This window comes from Zingiber officinale, chromosome 1A, assembly GCF_018446385.1.
Source record: "Zingiber officinale cultivar Zhangliang chromosome 1A, Zo_v1.1, whole genome shotgun sequence".
NCBI classification, from domain to species: Eukaryota; Viridiplantae; Streptophyta; class Magnoliopsida; order Zingiberales; family Zingiberaceae; genus Zingiber; species Zingiber officinale.
In genome coordinates, this window is record NC_055987.1 from 153,425,207 (window position 1) to 153,451,448 (window position 26,242).

Here is a 26,242-nt window from a genome sequence, read left to right on the forward strand (position 1 = left end):
TAGCATTCAGAATTCAACCTCAAAGGAATGGTAGCTAGAGAGTATCCTAGAAAGTCACAAGGCATAAAAATTTTGAAAACAGTTATAACTTTTCAATAATTTAAAAACATTATAGACTAAACCCTGTTGGTCTTAAGCCTTTAAAACAAAATAAAAAAAAAGTCAAGAATATCCCTTTTTTAGATTTGTCTAGAGCTCCAAGTCAGATTCAGATACTAATTTCCTACAAAACATACAGGTCTATTTCTCATAATTTCATATGCAGCATATTGAATGTCTTTCAAATCAGATCAGATATGTTTCAATCTACCTGTCACTGTCTTCATCGTCATTGACATCTACATCAGAGTCGTCAGCATCAATATTCCTTGGAACAATCCTATCTTCAGCCTCTCTCCTTGTTCCTGCAACACAAACAAAAAAATAAATGAACCATAAGAAAATATCATCAACGAGATGATGTTCTTTTGGCACAAGCATCTGACTGGAGGCCAACTAAGGGGGATTATAAGCTCAGCATTAAAAATACTCTGATAAATGCATCAAACATCCAATGACAGCTTTTAACAAAGATTACCCTCCAAGAGAAGATGCCCTTTTCTTCGGTCTCTATCTTCTGCAAGGTGGAAACCTGAGCTTCAGTGTTCAAATAGATACATAGAAAGGAAGCACACAATGGAGGTAAAGAATATCAAAGATAGAAAATAATACATATGAATATAGTGATGCAAAAATGTTAATCAAGTGAAATTATGAAAACCAGATCATCACTATAAACCAATCAGAGGATCAGGGATGAAACATTGTAGTGCGCTGATTTAATGCAAGGACCTTGCATATATTTCAGCAGAAGAAGCATAACATTTTTTTTCTTTTTTGCCTTTTCACCGGAAAGGTTAAAATTCTTTTCGGCAATTTACCAAAAGGCGTATAAAGGTTAATGTATTTACCAAAAAGCGTATCACGATTTTGTATTTACCAAAAGGCGGAGTTTACCAAAGTCAATTCCCAGATTAATCCTCTGGCTAACCTGGCAACCGCCTTTTTCAAACATATTTTTCCAAGCATCCAAGCCGAAAGTAGAATAGAAAAATAATTTGTGGTTCGGATACACGTCTTCTCACCGTCTCTCTCCCTTCATCCCTCTGTGTGGTGTTATAAACTTGAAAGAAAAAAAAATATATGAACCCTGCGCTTGCCATTACTGCTCGTGGCGGTTGGCGATTGCAATAGACGAGTTAGGTTTATGGCATAATTGCGTAAGAGTTGCTAGAGGAGACGAAGGACAAATTAAGTTAAGAAGGTCAGCCGAGAAGGACAAACTTCTTGCAAGAGGGAAATTAGTAGAAGCACACATTTAAAGATTTAGACATGTATGTATGGATTTTTTTACTGTAAAATAGGCTAGTGAAGGTAAATAAAAAGTACACCATTTGTGTGTGAAGAGTGGCAGCAAAAAGTGGTTTTATGGTTATTTTTGGTTGTGTGGGGAATAATATTCAATAACACCTGAATTATAATGTAATAGAAGACTTAATCGATTTAATTCATGTTAGTTTTTGACGTAAATAGTTAAGTTTGGCTAAAAATTGTTTATTTATGGTTTAGGGTTTAGTCAGTGGTGGGCCTAGTTTACAAGAAGTATCTGTTTCAAAAGTGGCCTGATATCATAGATATCAGGCCCAAGGTGGGCCTGATATATATGATATCAGGCCCAATGTGGGCCTGATATATATGATATCAGACCCAACGTGGGCCTGATATCTATGATATCAGGGCCACCTTGGGCCTGATATCGATAATGTGTTATGTGGTTAAAACTTTGCTTTTACATCAGACCCTTCCTAGTTTGAGCAAAATTACAATTTAACTACAGAAAAAGATTATGGAGTTGCAAATTTACTAAAATAGTTTGTAATTTATTTATCAAGGATGATCATATAACTGACGAAATTCTATCTGAGATATGGAATACTCTTGATGCAACTTCTAGCATTGGACATGCGGATAATGTAGGAGAAGTATCCAGAACAAATATTCCATCATCTTCACAGTATAGTTGTGTGCATAACACAAATAGAAATACAAGCAGTAATTTCACATTTGATCTAAATGAAGAAGCTAGTATTCAAGAAGATGAGGTTCTGAACCCGTGTGCAACACTTGTTGATTACTATGAGCCTAGTTGGAGTGAGGAGCAAGGGTATTATAACCGAAATGGAGAGGAAATGCAATGCAATACAGATGTACAAGAATTCTTTGCTGATGATATGCAGATTGAACAATATGAAATATCTCAAGAGCAGTATAGTGACTTAGAGGAGGAGTTCCCAATAGCTGATGATCCATATATTCTAAATTCTCGATTGCTCCAAAGGCCAATTGAAGAGGCAACAGATCAGTATGAATTTTTTGTAGGACATATATTTCAGTCTCGACAAGAGTTCAAGAATCAACTTGTGAAGCATGCCATGGTTAAACATATGAGATATAACCCAGTTGACACTAGGAAAAATAAAGTAAAAGCTGTCTGCTTCAATCAACCGTGTAAGTGGAGAGTAGTTGCCAGGGGAAATATATAAAGATGTCGAGTTCATTGTTACGAAATATATAAAGGAACACCAATGTGGCACCATTAGGGAAAGTGCTGATCATCAAGCATGCTCTTCATCCTTTGTAGCTTCTTTTGTTGAAGAGTAATTTCTTGCTAATGAACAATACAAGCCAAGTATGATTATAGCAGATATAAAAACCAGGTTCGGAGTGACCATATCCTACAGAAAAGCTTACATAGCTCGAGAGAAAGCGACGAAGAAAGTTGTTGGAGATTATGATCAAGCATATAGAGATCTTCCACTATATCTGCGTGAGTTAAGAGTAAGGGATCCTGAAACCTATGTTGCACTACACAGGAATGGGGATAATCAGTTCCAACGATGCTTTTGGGGTTTTGGAACTTGTAGGAGAGTATTCAGGTCTTATCTGCGTAAATTAATTGGAATTGATGCCACACACCTAAGAGGCAAATATCCGGGTGTGTTGTTGATGGCTACATCAATAGATGCTAATGACAATGTCCTCCCAGTAGCGTTTGGAATCGCTGAAGTTGAATGTGGGTCTGCATGGGAGTGGTTTCTAGATCATACGAAGAGATTCTTTAATGTTGATCCAGAGTCAATGAGTATAGTATCAGATAGATATCGTGGCATTATAGCAGCAGTTAGGAAAGTCTACCCTACTGCCCATCATGCTTTTTGTTGCCACCACATGTCTTGCAATATGGTAGCAGTAGGTCAGGTTTAGGGTTGTTTTGGGTAGCTGCTCGAGCAAACACAACACTACAATATGATCTCATAATGCAGTCCATGCTTGAAAAACATCCAGATGCTCATAAGTGGCTTCAGAACATTGACCCTAAAAGATGGGCTAATGCACACTTTAGTGGGAGAAGATACACAATGCTAACCACCAATTATGTAGAGAGTTTAAATGCTTTGTTCAAGGAGACGCGTGAACTTCCGATAAACAGGTTAATTGATAATACCCGAAGAAAGGTAGCTCAATGGTTCTGTAACCGTAAGGAGGAAGCGTCGAAATGGTATGTAGCGTTGACACCTCATGCTACCAAAGAAATGCAATCAAGGAGGGAGAAAACTAAACGATATAAAGTCCACCCCTACTCTTAATCCGAAATGGAAGTAGAGACATGGGGTGCTTCATACATTGTTGATTTGGAGAGGAAATATTGTAACTGTGGGGAGTTTCAAATTTCAGGATTGCCTTGCTCACATGCAAATGCCGTCATAATTCACCGGAACATGGATACACTCCCATATTGTGAGCATTACTTTCATTCACATAATTGGAAAACGACATACATGGATCGTATTTACCCCTGTCGAAGCAAAGAATTTTGGCCTAGGGGTGTCAACAACATTATAGTGCTATGTCCCCGTAGCCTTGTGCAGCCTGGTAGGCGAAAGAAGGCAAGGATCGAGTCAAAACATAATGGGAAGGTAAAAATCAAATGCAGCAGGTGCAAACAACTGGACCATAATCGGAGGACCTGTAGAATGCCGCCAACCCCTGGATCTTGACTGAATTGTAAATTGGAGGAGTTGAGGCATATGTTTTGTATGAAGTACATAAATAGGTTTGTAAGACAAATAGTTGTTAAAAGTGATGTTTCTGTTATATACGTTTATGGAGTATTTAGTTTGTGTTACAGTTTTATGGTAGGTATGAGAAGTGTAAACCATCACCTGCAAGGCAGAAATAATACTTCACACCATATCTCCATTGTGTCAAATAAAAATGCGATACATTTCAATTCAACAGGAAGGGGTTCGTAATTTCAAAGTCACATTAATATGTAGTGAAATATAGATGTGTTAAAACATGCACAAAGGGAGTGTAGTAATCCATTCCATAGGGTAGAAAAAGAAAAGGTGTGCATTGTTCCGTGCCTACTGGCACAGTGCCATACTTCCTAATCCATGATGTATAAATTATGTTTGACACTATAAATACCATCTTCCCACCAAGACCTTCACAGGGGACTTGATTTCATGAAAATCCAAGAAGGGGAGGGCCATCAGTGGGTTTTGGTCAAAACCCACTGATGGACCTAGACACATCGGATTAGACCCATTTCAGCGCTAGTGGTATTCTGGAGTTGCAAGGACTCAGAATCTGGTGGCAAATGATTATTTAAATATTTATAGGTGCTGGAAAAAATTTAAAATACAATCAGCCTCCGTTGGGCCTGATATGAGTGCATATCAAGCCCAACGTGGGCCTGATATGAATATCATTTAATAAAGCAGTATTCTATCTCCCCCTAATATAAACTCCAAGCATTCTTACAGGGGCCTGATCAAAATAATAAAATAACATCAATTTTAATAGTCACCTTCCATAGGGTAGAAAAGAAAAGGTGTGCACTGTTCCGTGCCAACTGGCACGGAGCCATACTTCGTAATCCATGGTGTATAAATTATGTTTGACACCATAAATACCATATCCCCACCAAGACCTTCACAGGGGACTTGATTTCATGAAAATCCAAGTAGGGGAGGGCCATCAGTGGATTTTGGTCAAAACCCACTGATGGACCTAGACACATCGGATTGGACCCATTTCAGCTCTAGTGGTATTCTGGAGTTGCAAGGACTCATAATCTGGTGGCAAATAATTATTTAAATATTTATAGGTGCTGGGAAAAATTTAAAATACAATCAGCCTCCGTTGGACCTGATATGGTTGGATATCAGGCCCAACGTGGGCCTGATATGAGTGCATATCAGGCCCAACGTGGGCCTGATATCCAAGCATATCAGGCCCAAAGTGGCCTTGGCACTTATAAATGGCAACTGGCACGGAGCCATACTTTGTAATCCATGGTGTATAAATTATGTTTGACACCATAAATACTATCTCCCAACCAAGACCTTCACAGGGGACTTGATTTCATGAAAATCCAAGTAGGGGAGGGTCATCAGTGGGTTTTGGTCAAAACCCACTGATGGACCTAGACACATCGGATTGGACCCATTTCAGCTCTAGTGGTATTCTGGAGTTGCATGGACTCAGAATCTGGTGGCAAATCATTATTTAAATATTTATAGGTACTGGGAAAAATTTAAAATACAATCAGCCTCCGTTGGGCCTGATATGCTTGGATATCAGGCCCAACGTGAGCCTGATATGAGTGCATATCAGGCCCAACATGGGCCTGATATCCAAGCATATCAGGCCCAAAGTGGCCTTGGTATGGTATCCTTTCTTATAAATTTATACTATCTCCCCTTTTCTATAAACTCAAAATGTGCTATCATGCTCCTTATGAAAAAATAAATGACAACTGGCACGGAGCCATACTTCGTAATCCATGGTGTATAAATTATGTTTGACACCATAAATACCATCTCCCCAGCAAGACCTTCACAGGGGACTTGATTTCATGAAAATCCAAGTAGGGGAGGGCCATCAGTGGGTTTTGGTCAAAACCCACTGATGGACCTAGACATATCGGATTGGACCCATTTCAGCTCTAGTGGTATTCTGGAGTTGCAAGGACTCATAATCTGGTGGTAAATAATTATTTAAATATTTATAGGTGCTGGGAAAAATTTAAAATACAAGCAGCCTCCGTTGGGCCTGATATGCTTGGATATCAGGCCCAACGTGGGTCTGATATGAGTGCATATCAGGCCCAACGTGGGCCTGATATGAATATCATTTAATAAAGCAGTATTCTATCTCCCCCTAATAAAAACTCCAAGCATTCTTACAGGGGCCTGATCAAAATAATAAAATAACATCAATTTTAATAGTCACCTTCCATAAGGTAGAAAAAGAAAGGGTGTGCACTGTTCCGTGCCTACTGGCACGGAGCCATACTTCGTAATCCATGGTGTATAAATTATGTTTGACACCATAAATACCATCTCCCCAGCAAGACCTTCACAGGGGACTTGATTTCATGAAAATCCAAGTAGGGGAGGGTCATCAGTGGGTTTTGGTCAAAACCCACTGATGGACCTAGACACATCGGATTGGACCCATTTCAGCTCTAGTGGTATTCTGGAGTTGCAAGGACTCATAATCTGATGGCAAATAATTATTTAAATATTTCTAGGTGCTAGGAAAAATTTAAAATACAATCAGGCTCCGTTGGGCCTGATATGAGTGCATATCAGGCCCAACGTGGGCCTGATATGAAAATCATTTAATAAAGCAGTATTCTATCTCCCCCTAATATAAACTCCAAGCATTCTTACAGGGGCCTGATCAAAATAATAAAATAACATCAATTTTAATAGTCACCTTCCATAGGGTAGAAAAAGAAAAGGTGTGCACTGTTCCGTGCCTACTGGCACGGAGCCATACTTCGTAATCCATGGTGTATAAATTATGTTTGACACCATAAATACCATCTCCCCAGCAAGACATTCACAGGGGACTTGATTTCATGAAAATCCAAGTAGGGGAGGGCCATCAGTGGGTTTTGGTCAAAACCCACTGATGGACCTAGACATATCGGATTGGACCCATTTTAGCTCTAGTGGTATTCTGGAGTTGCAAGGACTCAGAATCTGGTGGCAAATAATTATTTAAATATTTATAGGTGCTGGGAAAAATTTAAAATACAATCAGCCTCCGTTGGGCCTGATATGCTTGGATATCAGGCCCAACGTGGGCCTGATATGAGTGCATATCAGGCCCAACGTGGGGGCTGATAATATAAAAAGTATTATTTCAAAATAATAATAAATAATCTTACATATAAATCGAGGCGATTAAATAAAATAAATTAATGAGATATCAGGCCCAAGTTTCAATCTGCAAAGGCGCACACTCTCCTGCTTCGGTCTTCATCTTCTTCTCGAAGCCATTCAACGCAGCTCCGGGCCAAAACCCACTCTTCCTTCACCGACGTTCAAGAATCATTTCCGTACGTAGGTCGGTTGCTCATTTAGTTAAGCTTTCTATAACCGGTTAACCTAGGGTTTGTGTGGGTGTGTTAGAATAAGAGCGTAGTCGTTATTACGGGAACTAAGAGTTGTTTTTCTGTGTGTGGTTATACAGTACCTAGGTTCGCAATGGCAACAAAAGAAGTCTCCACAAGTCTGTGTGCTGATCGACCAAATTATCAAAGTTACGTCAACAGAGGAAGAACTAAAAGAATCAACTGGAAAAGTACCATTTGCCACTTCAGAAAGTTTATCTCTTCTGTTAACCCGACTGCAGAACAAGAACAGATGATTCGAGGCACACCTTTTTCCTGGATCCTAGACCTCCCTGATAGTTCTTTTGAAAGAGCTCAGGTACAAAATATGTTTGATAACTGGGATCATGAGGAAAAAAACTTTATCTTCCATGGGAAGAAGCTCAATTTTACAAAGGTAGATGTGGGACTGATTCTTGGCCTACCCGACAATGGAGATATAGTTCGTCTCGATTTAAATGAGGCTTCAAGCGCACTGTACATGGAGTTTTTCCGAGAATCGGATTGTTCTGCCAAACATTTAGAGAAACTGATTAGGAAGTCTAGATCAAACGACAAGCTGTACTGTCAGCTTTTTATCCTGTATTTTTTTACAACAGTTCTGTTTTGTGGGAGTAGCAGTGTTCTCAGAATACCTATGCTCTCCCTAATTGACTGTGTAGATGATTTTGAGAACTTAGCTAGGTTTAACTGGTGCAATGCAGTATACAGTTTCATGGCTCAACAATTAGACTCCATTGGATTGGAGCTTACATTAAGACCAAAACCACAGGTTGCTGATGCAATGCCCAAGGCCCCCTTGCTCAAGGGATTTCCAAATATTTTAGCTGTAAGTCCGATTACATATATAGCAAGATATGTGTAAAGATTATGAATTATTTTTATAATCATATTGTAGGTATGGGTGTGTGAGCACATCAGCATTATTGATCCAGACCATCCAGAAAAATTGCCAAGAATACTACGATGGAGGTGGCCTAACTATCATGTTGACACAGTAAAAAAAATGATAGACCGTGTAACTGCAGATAAAATTTTAGTAGATTTAATTCCGACAGAATCAGAGTTTAATTTACTACCAAACCGACCTCAGCCATCTGAGTATCTTGAGTTGGTTGGCCAAGGATCTTTACATCAAGCCGAAGAAGGCCAACTCCAGTGTGACGATACCGTAGATTGTAGTTTGTGCAAGGAAAAGGATAACAAAATTGAGAGTTTAAAGCAAGAATTACATAAAGCTTCTCAAAGTTTGGAGGAAGCTAATAAAAACCTGGCAACGGTGATAGAAGAAAAGGATAGTCTAGTAGCAGCAAAGGATATTGTGATTGCTGATATGGAATCTATGCTTAAAGAAAAGGATCAACAAATAAGTGAACTGCGTAAAGAACGGGATACGAGTGGCAACAAGGCTGACACTATAAATTCTGACGTGGATAACAGAATTTTAACTGTAAAAGACAAAATCATAGTCGATGCCGAAAATAAGATTAAAGAGCTCCAACAAGTCATACAAAGCATATCAGGGGAGCCAAGAGCATCAGAAGGCATAGACCCAGCATCAGAAGGCATAGACCCTAATCTGCCTATAATTCCAACTAATTTTCGGGTAGGCCCCAAAAGAAAGAGAACCCAGAGAAGGTTGATATCCCAATGCACCAAAAAAAAGGCAAACAGGTTGTTCTTAGTGTCGAACCAGATGCTCTTGCACCATCAAAGAGTAAAATACAAGTTCATCACAGATAGAAACACAATGTCATGAAATTAACAAGGTCAAAACCAAAATATTGAAGGTACGATCGAGAGTAGGTAAGTTGTTATTTTATAATCCTTAATGACATAGTATTATTTTAATTATCTCAGCAAGCGAAGACATTTTTTAAAAAGAGTCAAGATGATGTGATAGCCGATGCATTATTGAAGCTCAGTCAGTTAAGGTAACGTAGTTGCCAACCTAAATACTTAACCCACATGTCAACGAAGGATTATTATTGGAGTTTAATGATAATTTTTTATTTTCAATTTATTAAATACCATTGAATGTATACTTGTGTGTAGGGTGACGGTGCAACCAATATGGGCAAATGATAATTTCTCCTTAGATATGCAATCTTTTATGACAATATTTGATTGGACACAATATACCAATGGGGATTGCATAAATGTTTATTGGAATATTCTTGCTAATGAAGCCAAACACTCTAACTCACCATACCACCCATCCATATTTTGTGGGGTTGGATTCCCAGTATGTCCCTTATCTCATTGTAAATTGTTTACAATATATATTGGATGCAGTCACCATAATAGCTCTATTATTTGCATAGGACTTGTTCGGAATGATGCACGTGGATGCATTGAAACAAACTGCAAAAACTGATGACGACAAGGACATTAGATATATTTTTTGTCCTCTACATAACCAAGATGATCATTGGCATCTAATGGTCATGGACCTGGAGGAACGACAAATAATTCATTATAACTCTCTTGGCACCACAGAAAATTATACTTCTGTTTTTAATCAAACTGTAAGTAACAAATTTCTTATATCCAATAATCATTGTTTATGTATTAATTACTATGGTTTGATATTTGTAGGTGTTGTTTTTTAAGGAGCTGAACTGGTCATACTATCACATATGGCATAAAGGTTTAGAACCATTCTCCGGGAGAGAGTATAAAATGATGCAAGTTATTGGCCCCACACAAAGCAAATCGTAAGTATTAGTGTATGTTCCATAATAATTCTATTTGCCTTTTTTATGATGGATTGTACATTTGTTTTGTAGGTTGGATTGTGCTTTTGTTATAATGCGCTATGCAGAGAGTTTGATGTTCCGGAGATCTACAGACTTTGTACAAGCTGATATGAGAGCTTATAAATTTAGACTTGGACACAAAATCATGTCTGACAAAAACTTTAAACTATAGAAATAGTGAACAATTGTAATAATTTATTGTAGTAATGATTTACTGTTTATGTAACTAAAATTTATGGTGAAAAAAATTATTGTAAATTAAATTTATAAGAAAGGATACCATACCAAGGCCACTTTGGGACTGATATGTTTGGATATCAGGCCCACATTGGGCCTGATATGCACTCATATCAGGCCCACGTTGGGCCTGATATCCAAGCATATCAGGCCCAACGGAAGTTGATTGTATTTTAAATTTTTCCCAGCACCTATAAATATTTAAACAATTATTTGCTACCAGATTCTGAGTCCTCGCAACTCCAGAATACCACTAGAGCTGAAATGGGTCCAATCTGATGTGTCTAGGTCCATCAGTGGGTTTTGACCAAAACCCACTGATGGCCCTCCCCTACTTGGATTTTCATGAAATCAAGTCCCCTGTGAAGGTCTTGGTTGGGAGATGGTATTTATGGTGTCAAACATAATTTATACACCATGGATTACGAAGTATGGCTCCGTGCCAGTTGCCATTTATAAGTGCCAAGGCCACTTTGGGCCTGATATGCTTGGATATCAGGCCCATGTTGGGCCTGATATGCACTCATATCAGGCCCACGTTGGGCATGATATCCAAGCATATCAGGCCCAACGGAGGCTGATTGTATTTTAAATTTTTCCCAGCACCTATAAATATTTAAACAATTATTTGCCACCAGATTCTGAGTCCTTGCAACTCCAGAATACCACTAGAGCTGAAATGGGTTCAATCCGATGTGTCTAGGTCCATCAGTGGGTTTTGACCAAAACCCACTGATGGCCCTCCCCTACTTGGATTTTCATGAAATCAAGTCCCCTGTGAAGGTCTTGGTTGGGAGATGGTATTTATGATGTCAAACATAATTTATACACCATGGATTACGAAATATGGCTCCGTGTCAGTTGCCATTTATAAGTGCCAAGGCCACTTTGGACCTGATATGCTTGGATATCAGGCCCACGTTGGGCCTGATATGCACTCATATCAGGCCCACGTTGGGCCTGATATGCACTCATATCAGGCCCACGTTGGGCCTGATATCCAAGCATATCAGGCCCAACAGAGGCTGCTTGTATTTTAAAATTTTCCCAGCACCTATAAATATTTAAACAATTATTTGCCACCAGATTCTGAGTCCTTGCAATACCACTAGAACTAAAATCTGTCCAATCCGAGGTGTCTAGGTCCATCAGTAGGTTTTGACCAAAACCCACTGATGCCCCTCCCCTACTTGGATATAATAGAAATCAATTCCCCTGTGAAGGTCTTGGTGGGGATATGGTATATATGGTGTAAAACATAATTTATACACCATGGATTAGAAGGTATGGCTCCGTGCCAGTTGGCACGGAACACTGCACAGCTTTTCTTTTCTACCGTATGGAAAGTGACTTTTAAAATTGATGTTATTTTATTATTTTGATCAGGCCCCTGTTAGCATGCTTGGAGTTTATATTAGGGGGAGAAAGAATAATGCTTTATTAATTGATACTCATATCAGGCCCACGTTGGGCCTGATATCCAAGCATATCAGGCCCAACGAAGGCTGATTTTATATTGTTTTTTCCCAGCACATATATATATATATATAAATAATGATTTGCCACCATCTTCTGAGTCCTTGCAACTCCAGAATACCACTAGAGTTGAAATGGGTCCAATCAGAGGTGTCAAGGTCCATCAGTGGGTTTTGACCAAAACCCACTGATGGCCCTCCCCTACTTGGTTCTACCTGAAATCATGTTCCCTGTGAAGTTCTAACTGGGAAGATGGTATATCTGGTGTCAAAACGTATTTATACCCCATTTCTAATAAGGTATTGCTCCGTGGCAGTTGGCACGGAACCTAGTGACGTGCTCTGGAAACCGACTGTTGGTCCGAGCCTATTTGATTTTTTAAACAATCCCAACCGTTACCATGTTTTCAGTTTTGAGAAGATAGAAATGGTGTGCATTACAACTTATATACATTGTCTCTTTCCACTGATAAGCACCAGCATTGCATTTTGTATATTGTGATTTATATTTCTGACTAATCACTATGCAATATTATTAATATTCCAGTGACAGTTTCTAATCTTCTCATACACTACATACCACCGTATTATACAACAAAGACTACATACAAAGATATTAAAAGTCCTACACTACGTAATAATTGCATTTACATTCTATACAAGTTTTTGCCTTACAAGACTGGATATTTAATCCAATGTTTGAAAATATTTATCCCTCAAAATTGCTACCATTACATCAATTCTAATCTTTTTCATGTCTCCTTGTTTGAAGTCCATCTTCATATCATATAGGAGACATCGAATGTATTGCATCACAAAGAAGCCACAGTCAATGCTGTAAAGAACAACAGCATTTTAATTGTCAATATTTTTTTATCAATTCTTTATATTCACACGTTGTGCTCGATTTACCTTGCTTGTTGTTGTGGACATTCAATTGTGCGAGAGACCCATCTATCAAACGGATAATGCCTTTCCAAGTTTGGATGAATAGCAGTAACGTGCTCACGACTATATAATTTAAAATCTGATACCTGAAGATTGAAGAGGAAATTTCCATTTTCCATCAACTAGCATTTATATTAAAATACAAACAATATCATTATTATTAGATGCTCACCGCTGCTTCAAATTCATATTTGTATTTACTTCCACTTGCAAGAGAATTGTACTGATTGAACGTCATTGATTTGGTGTCCACCACCAGCAAGTGGAAGTGTGCATTATCACTGCACAAAGGTATAAATATATACCTTACCTCTTCATCTCGTCTATCCGTCTTTATCATGTGTTGGAAGGCAAACTTACTTGACGATTTCATTAATGACTACAAATATGCAAAGTCATACATACATAACCAACTAATAAAAAGAATTCTATTTTTTACTATAATCAAATCAATTCCTTACTCTGAAGAATGTTGAACAATATATTGACTTGTTGTATGTGCTTCCAGACGGGAATGCCCCCTTAATAAAATTTTACAATACGTGTCGATTACATCCCCTCTTGTCAACATTTCTCCATTCACACCAGATAAAAGGGAATACAAATTTAAACAAAAGGGTGGTTCCTCCCAAACTATATCATTTGTAAACCTACAAAGTAAACAAATCACAGATTATTTTTACAAATTTCTTTTTGATAACCATAGCCCAAATATGTAATCAGATATGCATATATTATACTTTACTATTCAACTATTTAATTTACATACTTTATTTCCTCCAAGGCTTTTAACAAGTACGCCACCTCTTCGTCTTATTTTTTTTTCTTGGAAGACTTAAATTGCTTCTTCACATACTATGCATACAAACAAAAAAGGCAATTAGATAATCCATTATATCTAACAAATTGCAAAGAAATTTGCATATATCGTCTTACAGCAATTGCTTGTTTCCTCATTTTGTCATATTTGGCAAACATTTCTACATCCTTGTCTGCCTCTTCATCAGATTTGTCTTCCATCATTTGTACAATATTAATTTCTTCTTCCATTTCATCCAAACCTATTTTTCCTTTCCCCTTGCCCACAACAACATATTCTTTGACAAATTTTTTCCTTCTCCTATACTTGTAACTTTTTCCGCAGACTCACTTATATGTATATTTCTACGCTGCCTCTTAGGTAAAGTTTTGAGCCACAATGGACTATCAATTGGAGTATCCCTGTAATCATAGCGACTTCTGTCACGTCCTCTCCTACTTCTTGTTGTAACACCTACAGGTTCAATTTGAGGATTGTCTACAGGCTCGCTATATTGAGATTCCATGCCTTTTTTTTCAACTATTTTAAGTAACTCTTTCACCCTCTCCTTCAATTGCATGTTCTCCATTGTTAGCTCTTTATTTATGTTTGCTTGAATAATGCAATTACAACAATCCTTATTAATCTGCCTTCCTCCTACACTCACTTCAATTTGTGATGCCTCCATTGCATGTGGACTGTCATCAACGCCAGCAAGGTTCTCAACTAATGATCTTTCATCTTGGTTAGGGATTAGGTCAATCACAACCTGTAAGAATATTAAACCACATGTTAAAACCATACTTTTTAACCAAACTATAGTCAAAGTATTCTAAATTTACCTCTTCAGATGAAACTTGGTTAATCATTTCTCTCACCTTACTAATATGTGAAGGAATATTCCTCCACTTATTTATTCTGGCTCCTTTTATTTTGTATGGTTTTTGGATTGGAACATGCTCCAAAAACCATGCCTGATTCACCATGACAAGGGTTAACTATTTTATAATTGTTCGCAAAATATTAAAATTTTTCACACAAATTAAACACTTACTGCCAAAAGACCAGCAAATCCCTTTAGGTAAGGGAGGTTGGTGTTAGCATGTTTTGTCTCAGTTGATGAAAATATGTCCCCAATCTTAGGTAATTGTGGAGCCATAAATTCATGGATTGATTCAACCCAGTTGAATCTATCAAGATTCTCAAAATCATCTACTATATCTATAAGACTTAACGGGACCTTATATGTACTAGAAGAAAATAAGACACAAACAAATATATACAAAATATAGAATTTGCAAAATAATAAAACATCATCTTCGCCTTCAACGCGATTGCCATAAAATTTAAGCAACTCCTCAATTCTTGATCTAGTAGCTTATTTTTTGTTTGAGAAGTAAGTTAGAAAAAGGTCACTGGATGCTTTAGCTGAATCAATCGGAATTGAAGCTCCTCGGTCTGGAATACCGAGCAGCAATGAAACGTCTCCTCTTGTGAAGCAAACCGGAACACCTGACCAAGTTAAATTATTATTAGAATTCTACCAACACATACAAAAGTATTAGAAACACCGTGGACATGATACAATGTCATATCAAGCACTGATACTCCATCGTATCAAGCCCACGTTGGGCCTGATACGATGCCGTATCAGGCCCACGTTGGGCCTGATACGGCATCGTATCAGCCCCACGTTTAGCAAAAGCTTAAATTTTACCATACAACTACTTTGTAATTAAAATACAAATTTATAAATTGTACCTGAGAATCTAAAGGTTTGACTACTTGAATCCCAATTTTCAAATATATTTACCAAAATCCCACGGATGTGCTCATATCTTCTATGTCCAAAAAAATACGAAAGGGTGACTGTTTGATCAGCACTATGTGTCGGTCATGTAAAATAACACCGCCTCCATGCGTTCCTTTCTTCGTGGATGGTTGAAAAAAACTTTTAAAGTGACCGAGGACACTGTTCCAATGCAGTTTCTGTCCAACATCAACTGAACCCTATACTTTATAAAAATAAAAAAATTTAAATCATACTAGTTCAGCTTCTCAATATCACAGAGTTTGTAAAATGATAACCTTTACAGCTAATTGATCTGGAGAGGATGATGATTCACCCGATCGACGTCTTTGCGCCATTATGATACTAGCTGATTAATGTAATGTAAACTCTAGAATCCTTCATTGATGGCTCACGAACACTCCTGGTTTTTAATTAAACTGAAATGCTAGCTAGATGGCGCTTGAGAAAAACTCGAACTGATGGCTCACGAACACTAAACTAGGGTTTCACAAGACCGAGCTGCACTCACATGTCACGAAGGAGGGAGGTACCCTAATGATCATTTTTTTTAATATCTAAGTTTTTTAAAAATGTGGTTCGGATGCCTGGGAATTGATGACTGATCAGAGGTGTTGGTTGGCGGTAGGGTTATATTCGGTAATATACATCACTTACCTGCGCCTTTTGGTAAATACAAAACCGTGATGCGCTTTTTGGTAAATACATTAACTGTAGTACGCCTTTTGGTAAATTGCCGAATTCTTTTGGAATGCTGAAAAAAATACACAAATATTCCCAACCAAACTAAGATAAAAACATAAACGCATAGAGGAAGATACTCGACGACATGGTTCAGAATACCAGTATAGGACTTGTCCTTGGAGGAAAAATGCCTTCGCTCACGCTCTTCTAGCTCCTCCCGGAAGTCCCTCTTCTGCAACTCATCCTGCGTATCTTGTCCCTCTTTCCTGCAGTCAGATATACATCATTCATTCTCCACCAGAAACAGGATAAAATATCTCACATAATACTTTCTTGAAAAAGCGAGCACAATGATCATTCTTGCCCTAAAATTTCGACCATAAAAATTCTAAAATCAACGAATGTCGTAAACTTCAATTTTGATTAAATTCCGACACAACCAACTCCACGGGTGACTGCTGTGAGATCGTAATTCGAGACGGCGGTTAGGGTTTTTAAAGGGAACAGAGAGAGAAATCACCTGGTCTTGAGGGTGGTGTGGGAGGCAAGGTCACGGGAGGAGTACTTCTGCGAGGGTCCGAAGATCTGGGTGTCGCCCTGCTCGTTCCCTCCCTTCGCCGGCGCCCACGTCGGACGCGCAGCCGTCGTCATCCCGCCCTCTTCTTTTGCTCGTGCTTTGAGATGATTATAGCAGTTACCAAAGCTGATTCCATAGCTGTCTGAACCTGGAAGAAACAAAGATTCAGAAGCTCTTCTTCTTCCTTGTGCCTGAAAGAGTCTTTTTGAGAATGTAAAAGAGGCACTAATTTGAACAAAGACTGTAACATTTATAATATGCATTTTCATATACATTAAAGAAAGTCTCTTATACATACGATCATAGAGTATATATATATTTTGGTCAACTTCTTCTATGACCACAGTTCTTCTTCCATGTGGTGGATATCTACAAGTTGAGAAGAATGAATAACGCACGCCATGTTATATGAAGCCAGTGTGATAACTTTGACAAACACAACTTAACTTTTCATCAAAAGGAGAACATATTTTGAATTCAAATGAGAGCAATTGTCCGCATACCTTGCCAGAAAAATGTCAGTGCGGCCATCGTAGCTAACTTCAGCATCATAACATGAGAGCATAAATCCTAAATGCCCATGCTGCAAAACAACATTACGAGCCTTAGCAATCCAATGAGGCAAAAAGGGGAAGAATCCATCGACTAAATGAACAATCCATCCGATTTAACTGAAGAGCAAATCAAAGTTACCGACGAGTGTGGAATTTTGATAAACACAACATGTGCAAAACATATGATAATGATGATACACACAAGGCAGAGTAACAATCTTGAAGATATGTGCAGAACTCGAGTCATATCAAGATCAAAACAAACGAATATATACAAAACAAACTTACAAATGATTGTCGTCAGGATCCCGATATATGGCGGTGCATTCCTCATTACAATGTGTGCACCAACCCATTGCTTGTTTCTATAATAAAATAAACAAGATCTCTAAATCCATTATTTTACAAATAACAAAAGGTGCACGAACAGAGAAATAGCAGATGATGCAGAGAAATGGCAGATCAACACAATGAAATCACGAAGAGATTAGGGTTCTTACCATAGAATCACAGATCGCGCAGAGAAATCGCAGACCAACCACGAACAGCTTAGGGTTCTTACCAGAGAAATCGCATATCACAGAGAGAAATCGCAGATCAAACGCAGATAAACCACGAACAGATTAGGGTTCTTACCAGAGAAATCGAAGATCACGCAGAGAAATCGCAGATCAAACACATATCAACACGATGAAACCACGAACAGATTAGGGTTATTACCAGAGCAATCACAGATCAAACGCAGATCAACCACAAACATATTAGGGTTCTTACCAGAGAAATCACAGATCACGCAGAGAAATCGCACACAATGAAACCTGAACAGATTAGGGATCTTACCAGAGAAATCACAGATCGTGCAGATAAATTGAAGATCACGCAGAGAAATCGAAGATCAACCACGAACAGATTAGATTCTTACAGAGAAATCACAAATCACACAGAGAAAACGCAGATCTTACCAGAGAAGTCGCAGATCACGAAGAGAAATAGTAGATCAACCACGAACAGATGAGGGTTCTTACCAGAGAAATCACATAAATCGCAGATCAAACACAGATTAACACGATGAAACCACGAAAAGATTAGGGTTCTTACCCAAAAAATCGCTGAGAAATCGCAGATCAACCACGGTGAGCTCACGAATCGCAGATCAAACGGAGATATAACAGATCAACACGATGAAACCAGATTAGGGTTCTTACCGGAAAAATCACAGATCAACCACGAACAGATTACGCAAAGAAATGTAGATCAACCACTAACAGATTATAGGCTTCTTACCAGAGAAATCGCAGATCAACCACTAACATATTATAGGATTCTTACTAGAGAAATCACAGATCAAACAAACCACGAGCAGATTAGGGTTCATACCAGAAAAATCGCAGAGAAATCGAAGATCAAACGCAGATCAACACGATGAAACCGAGTGAGTGAAACGAAGATCAAAACGATAACGGGGTGATTTGTAAGTTTGTTTCTTCTCGTCATATCAAGGAAGTCGATAATGGGAGGAAAACAAAACGACAATTTTCTCACCATGGAACTCGAATGAAACCGAGTGAGAGGCGAAAACAAGATCAGAAATAAACCTTAACAAGAAAATAAGAAGAAGAAAGAACAGACGTCGCTTGGAACGCGAAGGTTTAGGTTTAGGTTTAGGTTTAGGGTGAGAGAAGGGGCGCGATATTGGTTTAGGTTTGGAGGGAAGTTTGTAAAGTGTTGTAATTTTGGCTGGTGGAAAAATTAAATTATTTTTTTTTGGTTCATTAACATCGGGTTTTAAAAACCGCTGTTAAAACCGATGTCTATTAACAAAAAAAAAGGCGCTCATAGACATCGGCTAAAAAACCGATGTCTATGAGCGAAAATCTGCGCTAATAGACATCGGCTTTTGAAAAAATCGGTGTAAAATACTCAAAGACATCGGTTTTTGCTTAAAACTGTTGTTGTTCCACCGATGTCTATGAGGGTTTTTCTTGTAGTGCGCGTTGGCTCTGAGTGCCTTCCTCCATATCGGATAAGCTTGTTTGCGGATCACTAGATTAAACTTCCATTTTGGATGACTATAGGAAGTTAATTAAGAGCGTGTGATCTTCCCCATCGGAAGGAGCACAATCTTATTAATGGACTTAGTGTCAAGTAATGGTATACACTTAGGCACGTCTAATAGTATCCTCCCTATCAGAGTCACTGCTATTATTTGTGTGACCGAAGAAAACCAACTATTAATTTGTCAAATAAATAGGTTGACAAGATAATAAAATTAAAAATTCCTTTTACAAATGTTTGATTTTGTATACGTCCACACTATCGTGGCATACAAAATTCACGGTGTTTGAGGTAATTTTATTTTGTCATAAAGATTTATTGACAAGATAATTAATGGGTAAAACCCTCCTCTTACAAATGTTTAAATTTTGTATACGTCCACACTATCGTGGCATGCAAAATTCACGGTGTTTGAGGTGTTGGTGAATTTAAATAATATTGTTTGAGGAATCAATGTTATTTTAAATTCAAAAAGTTTTGACCAAATATTTGATCAAAGACAGATCAACTATTAATTTTATTCGTCATAAAGAAAAGTTGACGAGATAATAAAATTAATGGATAAAATCTCCTCTTTGTTTTTGTATACGTCCACACTTTCGTGGCATACAAAATTCATGGGGATTTAAGGAATTGATCTTCACCAAATATTTTTGTGATTCTTAGGATTTAAAATGTTTGTCAATTCCCTAGTTGTTATACTATAGAAAAGACTTAGTAGTCTCAATTGTAATGATTGGAAATAGGACTTGGACATTAAGGTAGACTGTCTTCTTAGAACTAAGAACAATATAGGTGTATTTAATTCATTAGTTGAAACATGTTTTGTGGTGTTATCTATCAGAACATGGAGTGTAGATACAGATGCCATTAATCATGTCCGTAATTTATTGTAGGGTTCCAGGAAACCCGACAACTAAATGAAAATAAAAACACTGTCTACATGGGCACTGCTATAAAAGTGGCAACTGTTGCAGTGGGAGATGTTTATCCTTTGATAAAGAATAAAATATGGATTTTAAGTAATTGTCTTTACGTACCAAGTTTAGAAAGAATTAGTTTTCAGTTTCTAAACTATTCAAAGTACTTGATATTCTGCCTCTTTTAATAACAAAGTTGTTATTAAGAAAAAGAGGGAAGTTATCTGTTATGGTACGTTGGTTGACAATTTATAAATCCAATAACTCCCACGATGCAACAAATGGAAATTAGTAACACATCTTCTAATTTTAAGAGAAAGCAACCTTCGGAGATGAACCAATTATATCTTTGGCATCTAAGGCTAGGTTATATTAACTTGAGTAGGATTCAAAGGATAATAATCGATGAACTCTTGGGTTCATTGGTAAAGGAAAATTTTCCAACCTACGAGTCTTACTTGGAAGGAAAAATAACCAAGAATCTTTTAAGTCTAAGGGGTTTGGAGCCAAAAATATATAGGAATAGGTTCATTCTGATTTGTGAAGACCTTTGACTATCCAGGCAAGAGGTTATTTCGAATATTTCATCTATTTTATAAACAACTATTTGAGATATGGATACATTTACTTGATGTGTCGCAAGTCTAAGTGCTTTGATTAGTTCAAAGAGTACGAGGCTGATGCGGAGAAATGTCAAAATAAAAGTATCAAGACGCTACGGTGAGATCGTAGTGGCAAGTACCTCTTGGGAGAATTTAGGAGTCACTTATCAGAAGTTGAGATTCAATCTCAACTAACTGCACCTAGTACACCCCAACAGAATGGTGTAGTAGAAAGAAGGACTCTTATGGAAATAAGTAGATTGATGATGAATTATTTACCAAATTTATTTTAAGGATATACTCTGGAAAAAGAAGTGAACATAGTACCTTCCAAGTCAGAACTCTCTACTCATATAGAATTGTTGAATAAGCGTAAGCCTATTTTGAAGCATATTCGGATTCGGGTAGTCCAGCACATATGCTGAAGAGAGACAATGATAAGTTGGATAGGAATTCACTTGTTTATGGGTTATCCTAGAGAAACGAAAGTAGGTTTATAGTCTTAAAAATCAAAAGGTCATTGTTAGCATCAATGACTGATTTTTAGAAGAGGACTATATAATGAATCACAAGCCCATAAGTAAATTTGTTCTTAATAAAGGACACGTCTAATCTAGTACCAACTGTACAAGATGAAATATCATAAGAAACTATAACACGTATCACAATTGATACACAATTATAGACAGTGTCTAATCGTAGTGGGAGGGTTGTCAAACAACCTAAAAGATTCATATTTTGGGAGAGTCTATTGGACTTGATCCCAAATGAACATGAGCCTGATCCCGGACATATGATGAAGCACTCCAAGATAAAGATGCACCATCTTGGTAAAGTGCAATGAATACAGAATTAGAATATATGTATTCTAATAAAATCTGAAAGCTTGTAGAACCACCAGATGGTGTAAAAGCCATTCGGTGAAAATAAGTTTACAATAGGAAAAGAGGGACAGACGGGAAGGTAGAAATCTTCAAAGCTAGGCTTGTTACGAAAGGGTACACTCAGAAAGAGGGAATCGATTATGAGGAGACCTTTTCACCGGTAGTCATGCTTAAGTCTATCCGGATACTCTTATCCATTGCTGCTCATATGGATTATGAGATTTGGCAAATGGATGTCAAGACAGCTTTCCTTAATGGAAGTCTTGAAGAGAACATCCATATGAAGCAATCAGAAGGGTTTATTGAAAAAGGCAAAGAGCATCTAGTGTGCAAGCTCAATCGGTCCATTTATGGACTGAAGCAAGCTTCAAGATCTTGGAACATCCGGTTTAATGAAGTAATCCAGTCATATGGATTTATTCAGTGTCTGGATGAGTCTTGTGTATACAAGAAGTGTAACAGAAACGTGGTGGTATTTCTTGTACTATACGTAGATGATATTTTGTTAATTGGCAACAATGTGAAGGTATTATCGGACATAAGGGTATGGTTGTCTAAATAATTTGATATGAAGGACTTAGAAAATTGTGCACACATTCTTGGGATCAAAGTTATAAGGGATCGCAAGAAAAGAATGTTGTGTCTGTCCCAAGCTTCATATATAGATACAATCCTTGCTCGTTTTAGAATGCAGGATTCCAAGAAAGGTTTCTTACCTTTTAGGCATAGAGTAACTCTATCTAAAGAGATGTCTCCGAAGACATCAAAGGAGATAGAGGACATGAAAGCAGTTCCTTATGCTTCGGCTGTAGGAAGCCTAATGTATGCAATGCTATGTATGAGACCTGATATCTGTTTTGCTGTGGGCATGGTTAGCAGATATCAAATACAAGGACATTGCAAGTTAATGATTATCGTCAAAACTCTGAAGGACTGAGTTATATGCTAGAAGAGGTGACTCCTGGGTTACAGGATTGATTTCCAATCAGATAGGGACAACAGTAAGTCTACATCAGGCTATGTGTTTACTTTAGGAGGTGGAGCCATTACATAGAGGAGTGTTAAGCAGAAATGCGTTTCGGACTCAACCATGGAAGCTGAGTATGTAGCAGCCTCTGAGGCAGCTAAAGAAGCAGTATGGCTCAAGAACTTTCTAATGGACTTAGATGTGATTCCTGGTTTGCCCAAAATCATCACAATTTATTGTGATAATAGCAGTGCAGTTGCAAACTCGAAAGAACCATGAGCCCATAAGACAAGTAAACATATAGAGCGCAAGTACCACCTGATACGAGATATCGTGAAGCGAGGAGAAGTTGTCATCGCCAAGATTACATCAGTAGATAACCTGGCAGATCCTTTCACTAAGGCCCTTCCGACAAAAGCTTTCGATCGGCATATGGAAGGAATGAGAATCAGATGTATGGCAGAAGATATGACAGCTTAGTCATTAGTATAAGTGGGAGATTGTTAGAGTATATACTAAAAGCCTAAGCTTTTGTAAACATTTATTTTGAATAAAGAATCACATTTGGTCAAATTATCTACATTTGTTTGTAGTTGTTCAATTAATTTATATTGTAAATAACATAGTATGTGGTGTCACATACAGAAGATGATGTTATCAGTACCTTATAAATTATAAACAGCAGCTCACGACCAAAATGGAAAGGAACAAACCATTGGAAGGTCATAGTGTAATTAGGAATTAGTTTATCTTAACTATATAATTACACTAGTACACTTAGAGTGTATTGAGTAGGACCATTAGAGGTTGTTTCTTTTATACTGAATTTATAAAGGAACAAAGACCTCAGTTATTATGGAAGTGTGTGTTCTTAATCCTAATATAATAACAAGCACATATATTTGATATTTATTTCTTTAATTTATCAATGGGTGAGATTTAGTTCGATAAATCAATAAGCCCGATAAGTTGGGAAATGATATCACTTATAGTGTGTGTTGTTAATTATAGAAGGAAACTGTGTCCTAGAGATTTAGGTTGATAATGTCCCCAATATGAGCTCATAAGGATTGTCATGTTAAACCCTGCAGGTGGACTTAGTCTGACATGATGATAAGGTTGAGTGGTACTATTCTTGGACTAAGATATTAATTAAATGAGTTGTCAGTAACTCACTTAATTAGTGGACATTCGACATCTTAAACACAGAGAGACTAACACACTCATAATAAGAAGGAGCCCAAAAATGTAATTTGGGATTGGTGCAGTAGTTCAATAATAGTTCTATAGTGGAATGAATTATTATTGATAAAATTAAGTTGTATGTTCGGGGCGAACACGGGATGCTTAATTTTATCGGGAGACCAAAACCAATTCCTCCTCTCGGTCCCTATCGTAGCCTCTTATTTATAGAGTACTATACCCACCTATACCCACCTTCATACCCATGATATAGGGGCCGACCAAGCTAGCTTGTGGATCAAGCTAGGGCCGGCCAAGCCTTGGTTCATGGGTGGCCGGCCCTAGCTTGAACCCAAGCTTAGGTGGTCGGCCCCCATTAAATTAAAAAGAATTTTAATTTTAAAATTTTCTTATGTGAAAGATATAATTTATTGGAGAGATTAAAAATTAAAATATCTCTTTTAAAAGGATCTACAAAAGATTAAAGAAAGAGATTAGATCTCTTTCCTTATTTGTAGATTGGAAAGATATTTTATTTTTCTTCTTTATAAATTATTCACATGTTGAAAAATTAAAATTATAGAAATTTCTTTTTATCAACCATGAAGGGATTTTAAAGGGAAATTTTATTTTTTAAAAATTTCCGAAGACAAATAAGGAATTTTTAATTGTTGATTGAAAATTATCTTGTTTGCTCTCCATGAGGTGGCCGACCATGATATGATTAATTGGAAAATTGTATTTTATTTTTCTTAATTAATTCATGTCAAGGAAAGTTAAGGAAATTTTATTGTAATTAAATTTCCTTATTTGCCAAAGCTAAGGATTATAAAAGAGGGGGTTGGGGTGTCTTCAAGACACACAACCTTTATTATTCTTCTCCCTCTTTTCTTCCTTGGTGTGGCCGACCCTTCCCTTTCTCTTCTCTCCATCATTGTGGCCAAACCTCACATCCCTCTTGGAGATCAAGTGGTGGCCGGATTCTAGCTTGGAGAAGAAGAAGAGAAAGCTTGTATCCCTTGGAGCATTGATGGTGTTTTCTCTTCATCCTTGGAGGAGCTCTTGTTTGTGGCCGAACCTTGCAAGGAGGAGAAGAAGGTGCTTTGGTGGTTTCTCATCTCAGAAGATCGTTGCCCACACAACGTCTGAGGTTAGAAGAGGAATACGGTAGAAGACCTAGAGGTTTTTACTTGCAAAAGAAAAGGTATACTAGTATTTAATTTCCACATCATACTATTTTTATCTTCATGTAAAAATACCAAATACAAGAGGCATGAGATTCTAGTATTTCGAATTTGTTTTCGATGTTGTGTTCTTTGTTTTTCTTTTCCTTGTGATTTGATTATTCTTTTCGGTTGACCTAAAGTTATTTAAGGAAATTAAATATTAGCTTTCCTTAAAAGGCTTTGTCTAGGCGGTGGTGGTTGTTCCCATATCCAAGAAGGTCATGTGCCTCGCCATGCAGTCCTGGAAGTCAATTTTGGAAATTAATATTTAATGAAATTAATAACCTAGGTGATTTGGATCGAACGTGTTAAGTTCCGCAGGAGATCCAAGTCTAAACCTAAAAGAACAAATAGATTAAACTTTGGATCAAACGTGTTAAGTTCCGCAGGCGATCCAAATTTAATTTAAAAGAACACATGGTAGCTAGGAAAAGGTTCAGACCTTTGTACAAAATTTTTGTACAGTGGAACCATTAGGTTTTCCGAGTAGCAATCAACAGGATATACCTTTTTTGGCTCAGTACAATCCTGAGCAAAATGACTCTTCTTACCACAGTTGTAGCAAGTCAGCTTGTTCTTAGATTTTTGTCCATATTTTTTTTCCTTTCTTCTTAATTTGGTCTTTCCTAGATACAATTTCTTTTCCTTTTCCCTTTCCTCTCTTAAGTCATATTTTCTTATTCTTAAAACTAGAACCTTTAGCTATAAAAGCTTGGCCAGAAATCATTGTGCATTCTATTCTCTCTACCTCTAGTTTAACATAACGTGAGACATGAGTGAAAATCTTGATATTTTTACTGTGAATCAAATTCTGTTTCATCGTTTTTCAAGAATCGGGAAGGGAACAGATAACTGCCTGAACTTTTTGTTCATCAGTCAACTCATTATCGACAGACAGCCTTTAAGTCTTCAATCATATTTGTTATTTCCCTCAGATACTGGGTCATGGCAACATTTGAATGCTTTTTGTAACTATCAAACTTAATTATTAGCTAACGAAGTTTACTGAGACTTACTCCACTATACTTCTCTCTAAGGGCTGTCTAGAGAGCA

At 37.5% G+C, this 26,242-nt stretch overlaps 1 protein-coding gene across 1 annotated transcript; it reads right to left on the reverse strand.

Annotated features, from left to right (window-relative positions):
- Nucleotides 1–279: 279 nt before the first annotated feature.
- On the reverse strand, nt 280–16,893 carry LOC122011395 (protein CWC15 homolog B-like). The gene is made up of 4 exons (XM_042567788.1): nt 16,743–16,893; nt 16,382–16,488; nt 578–616; nt 280–404 (listed from the first exon to the last, which is right to left on the reverse strand). The coding sequence occupies exons 1-4, from the start codon at nt 16,871–16,873 to the stop codon at nt 307–309; spliced, it is 375 nt and encodes a 124-aa protein (XP_042423722.1). The 5' UTR covers nt 16,874–16,893; the 3' UTR covers nt 280–306.
- Between the last annotated feature and the right edge of the window lie 9,349 nt (nt 16,894–26,242).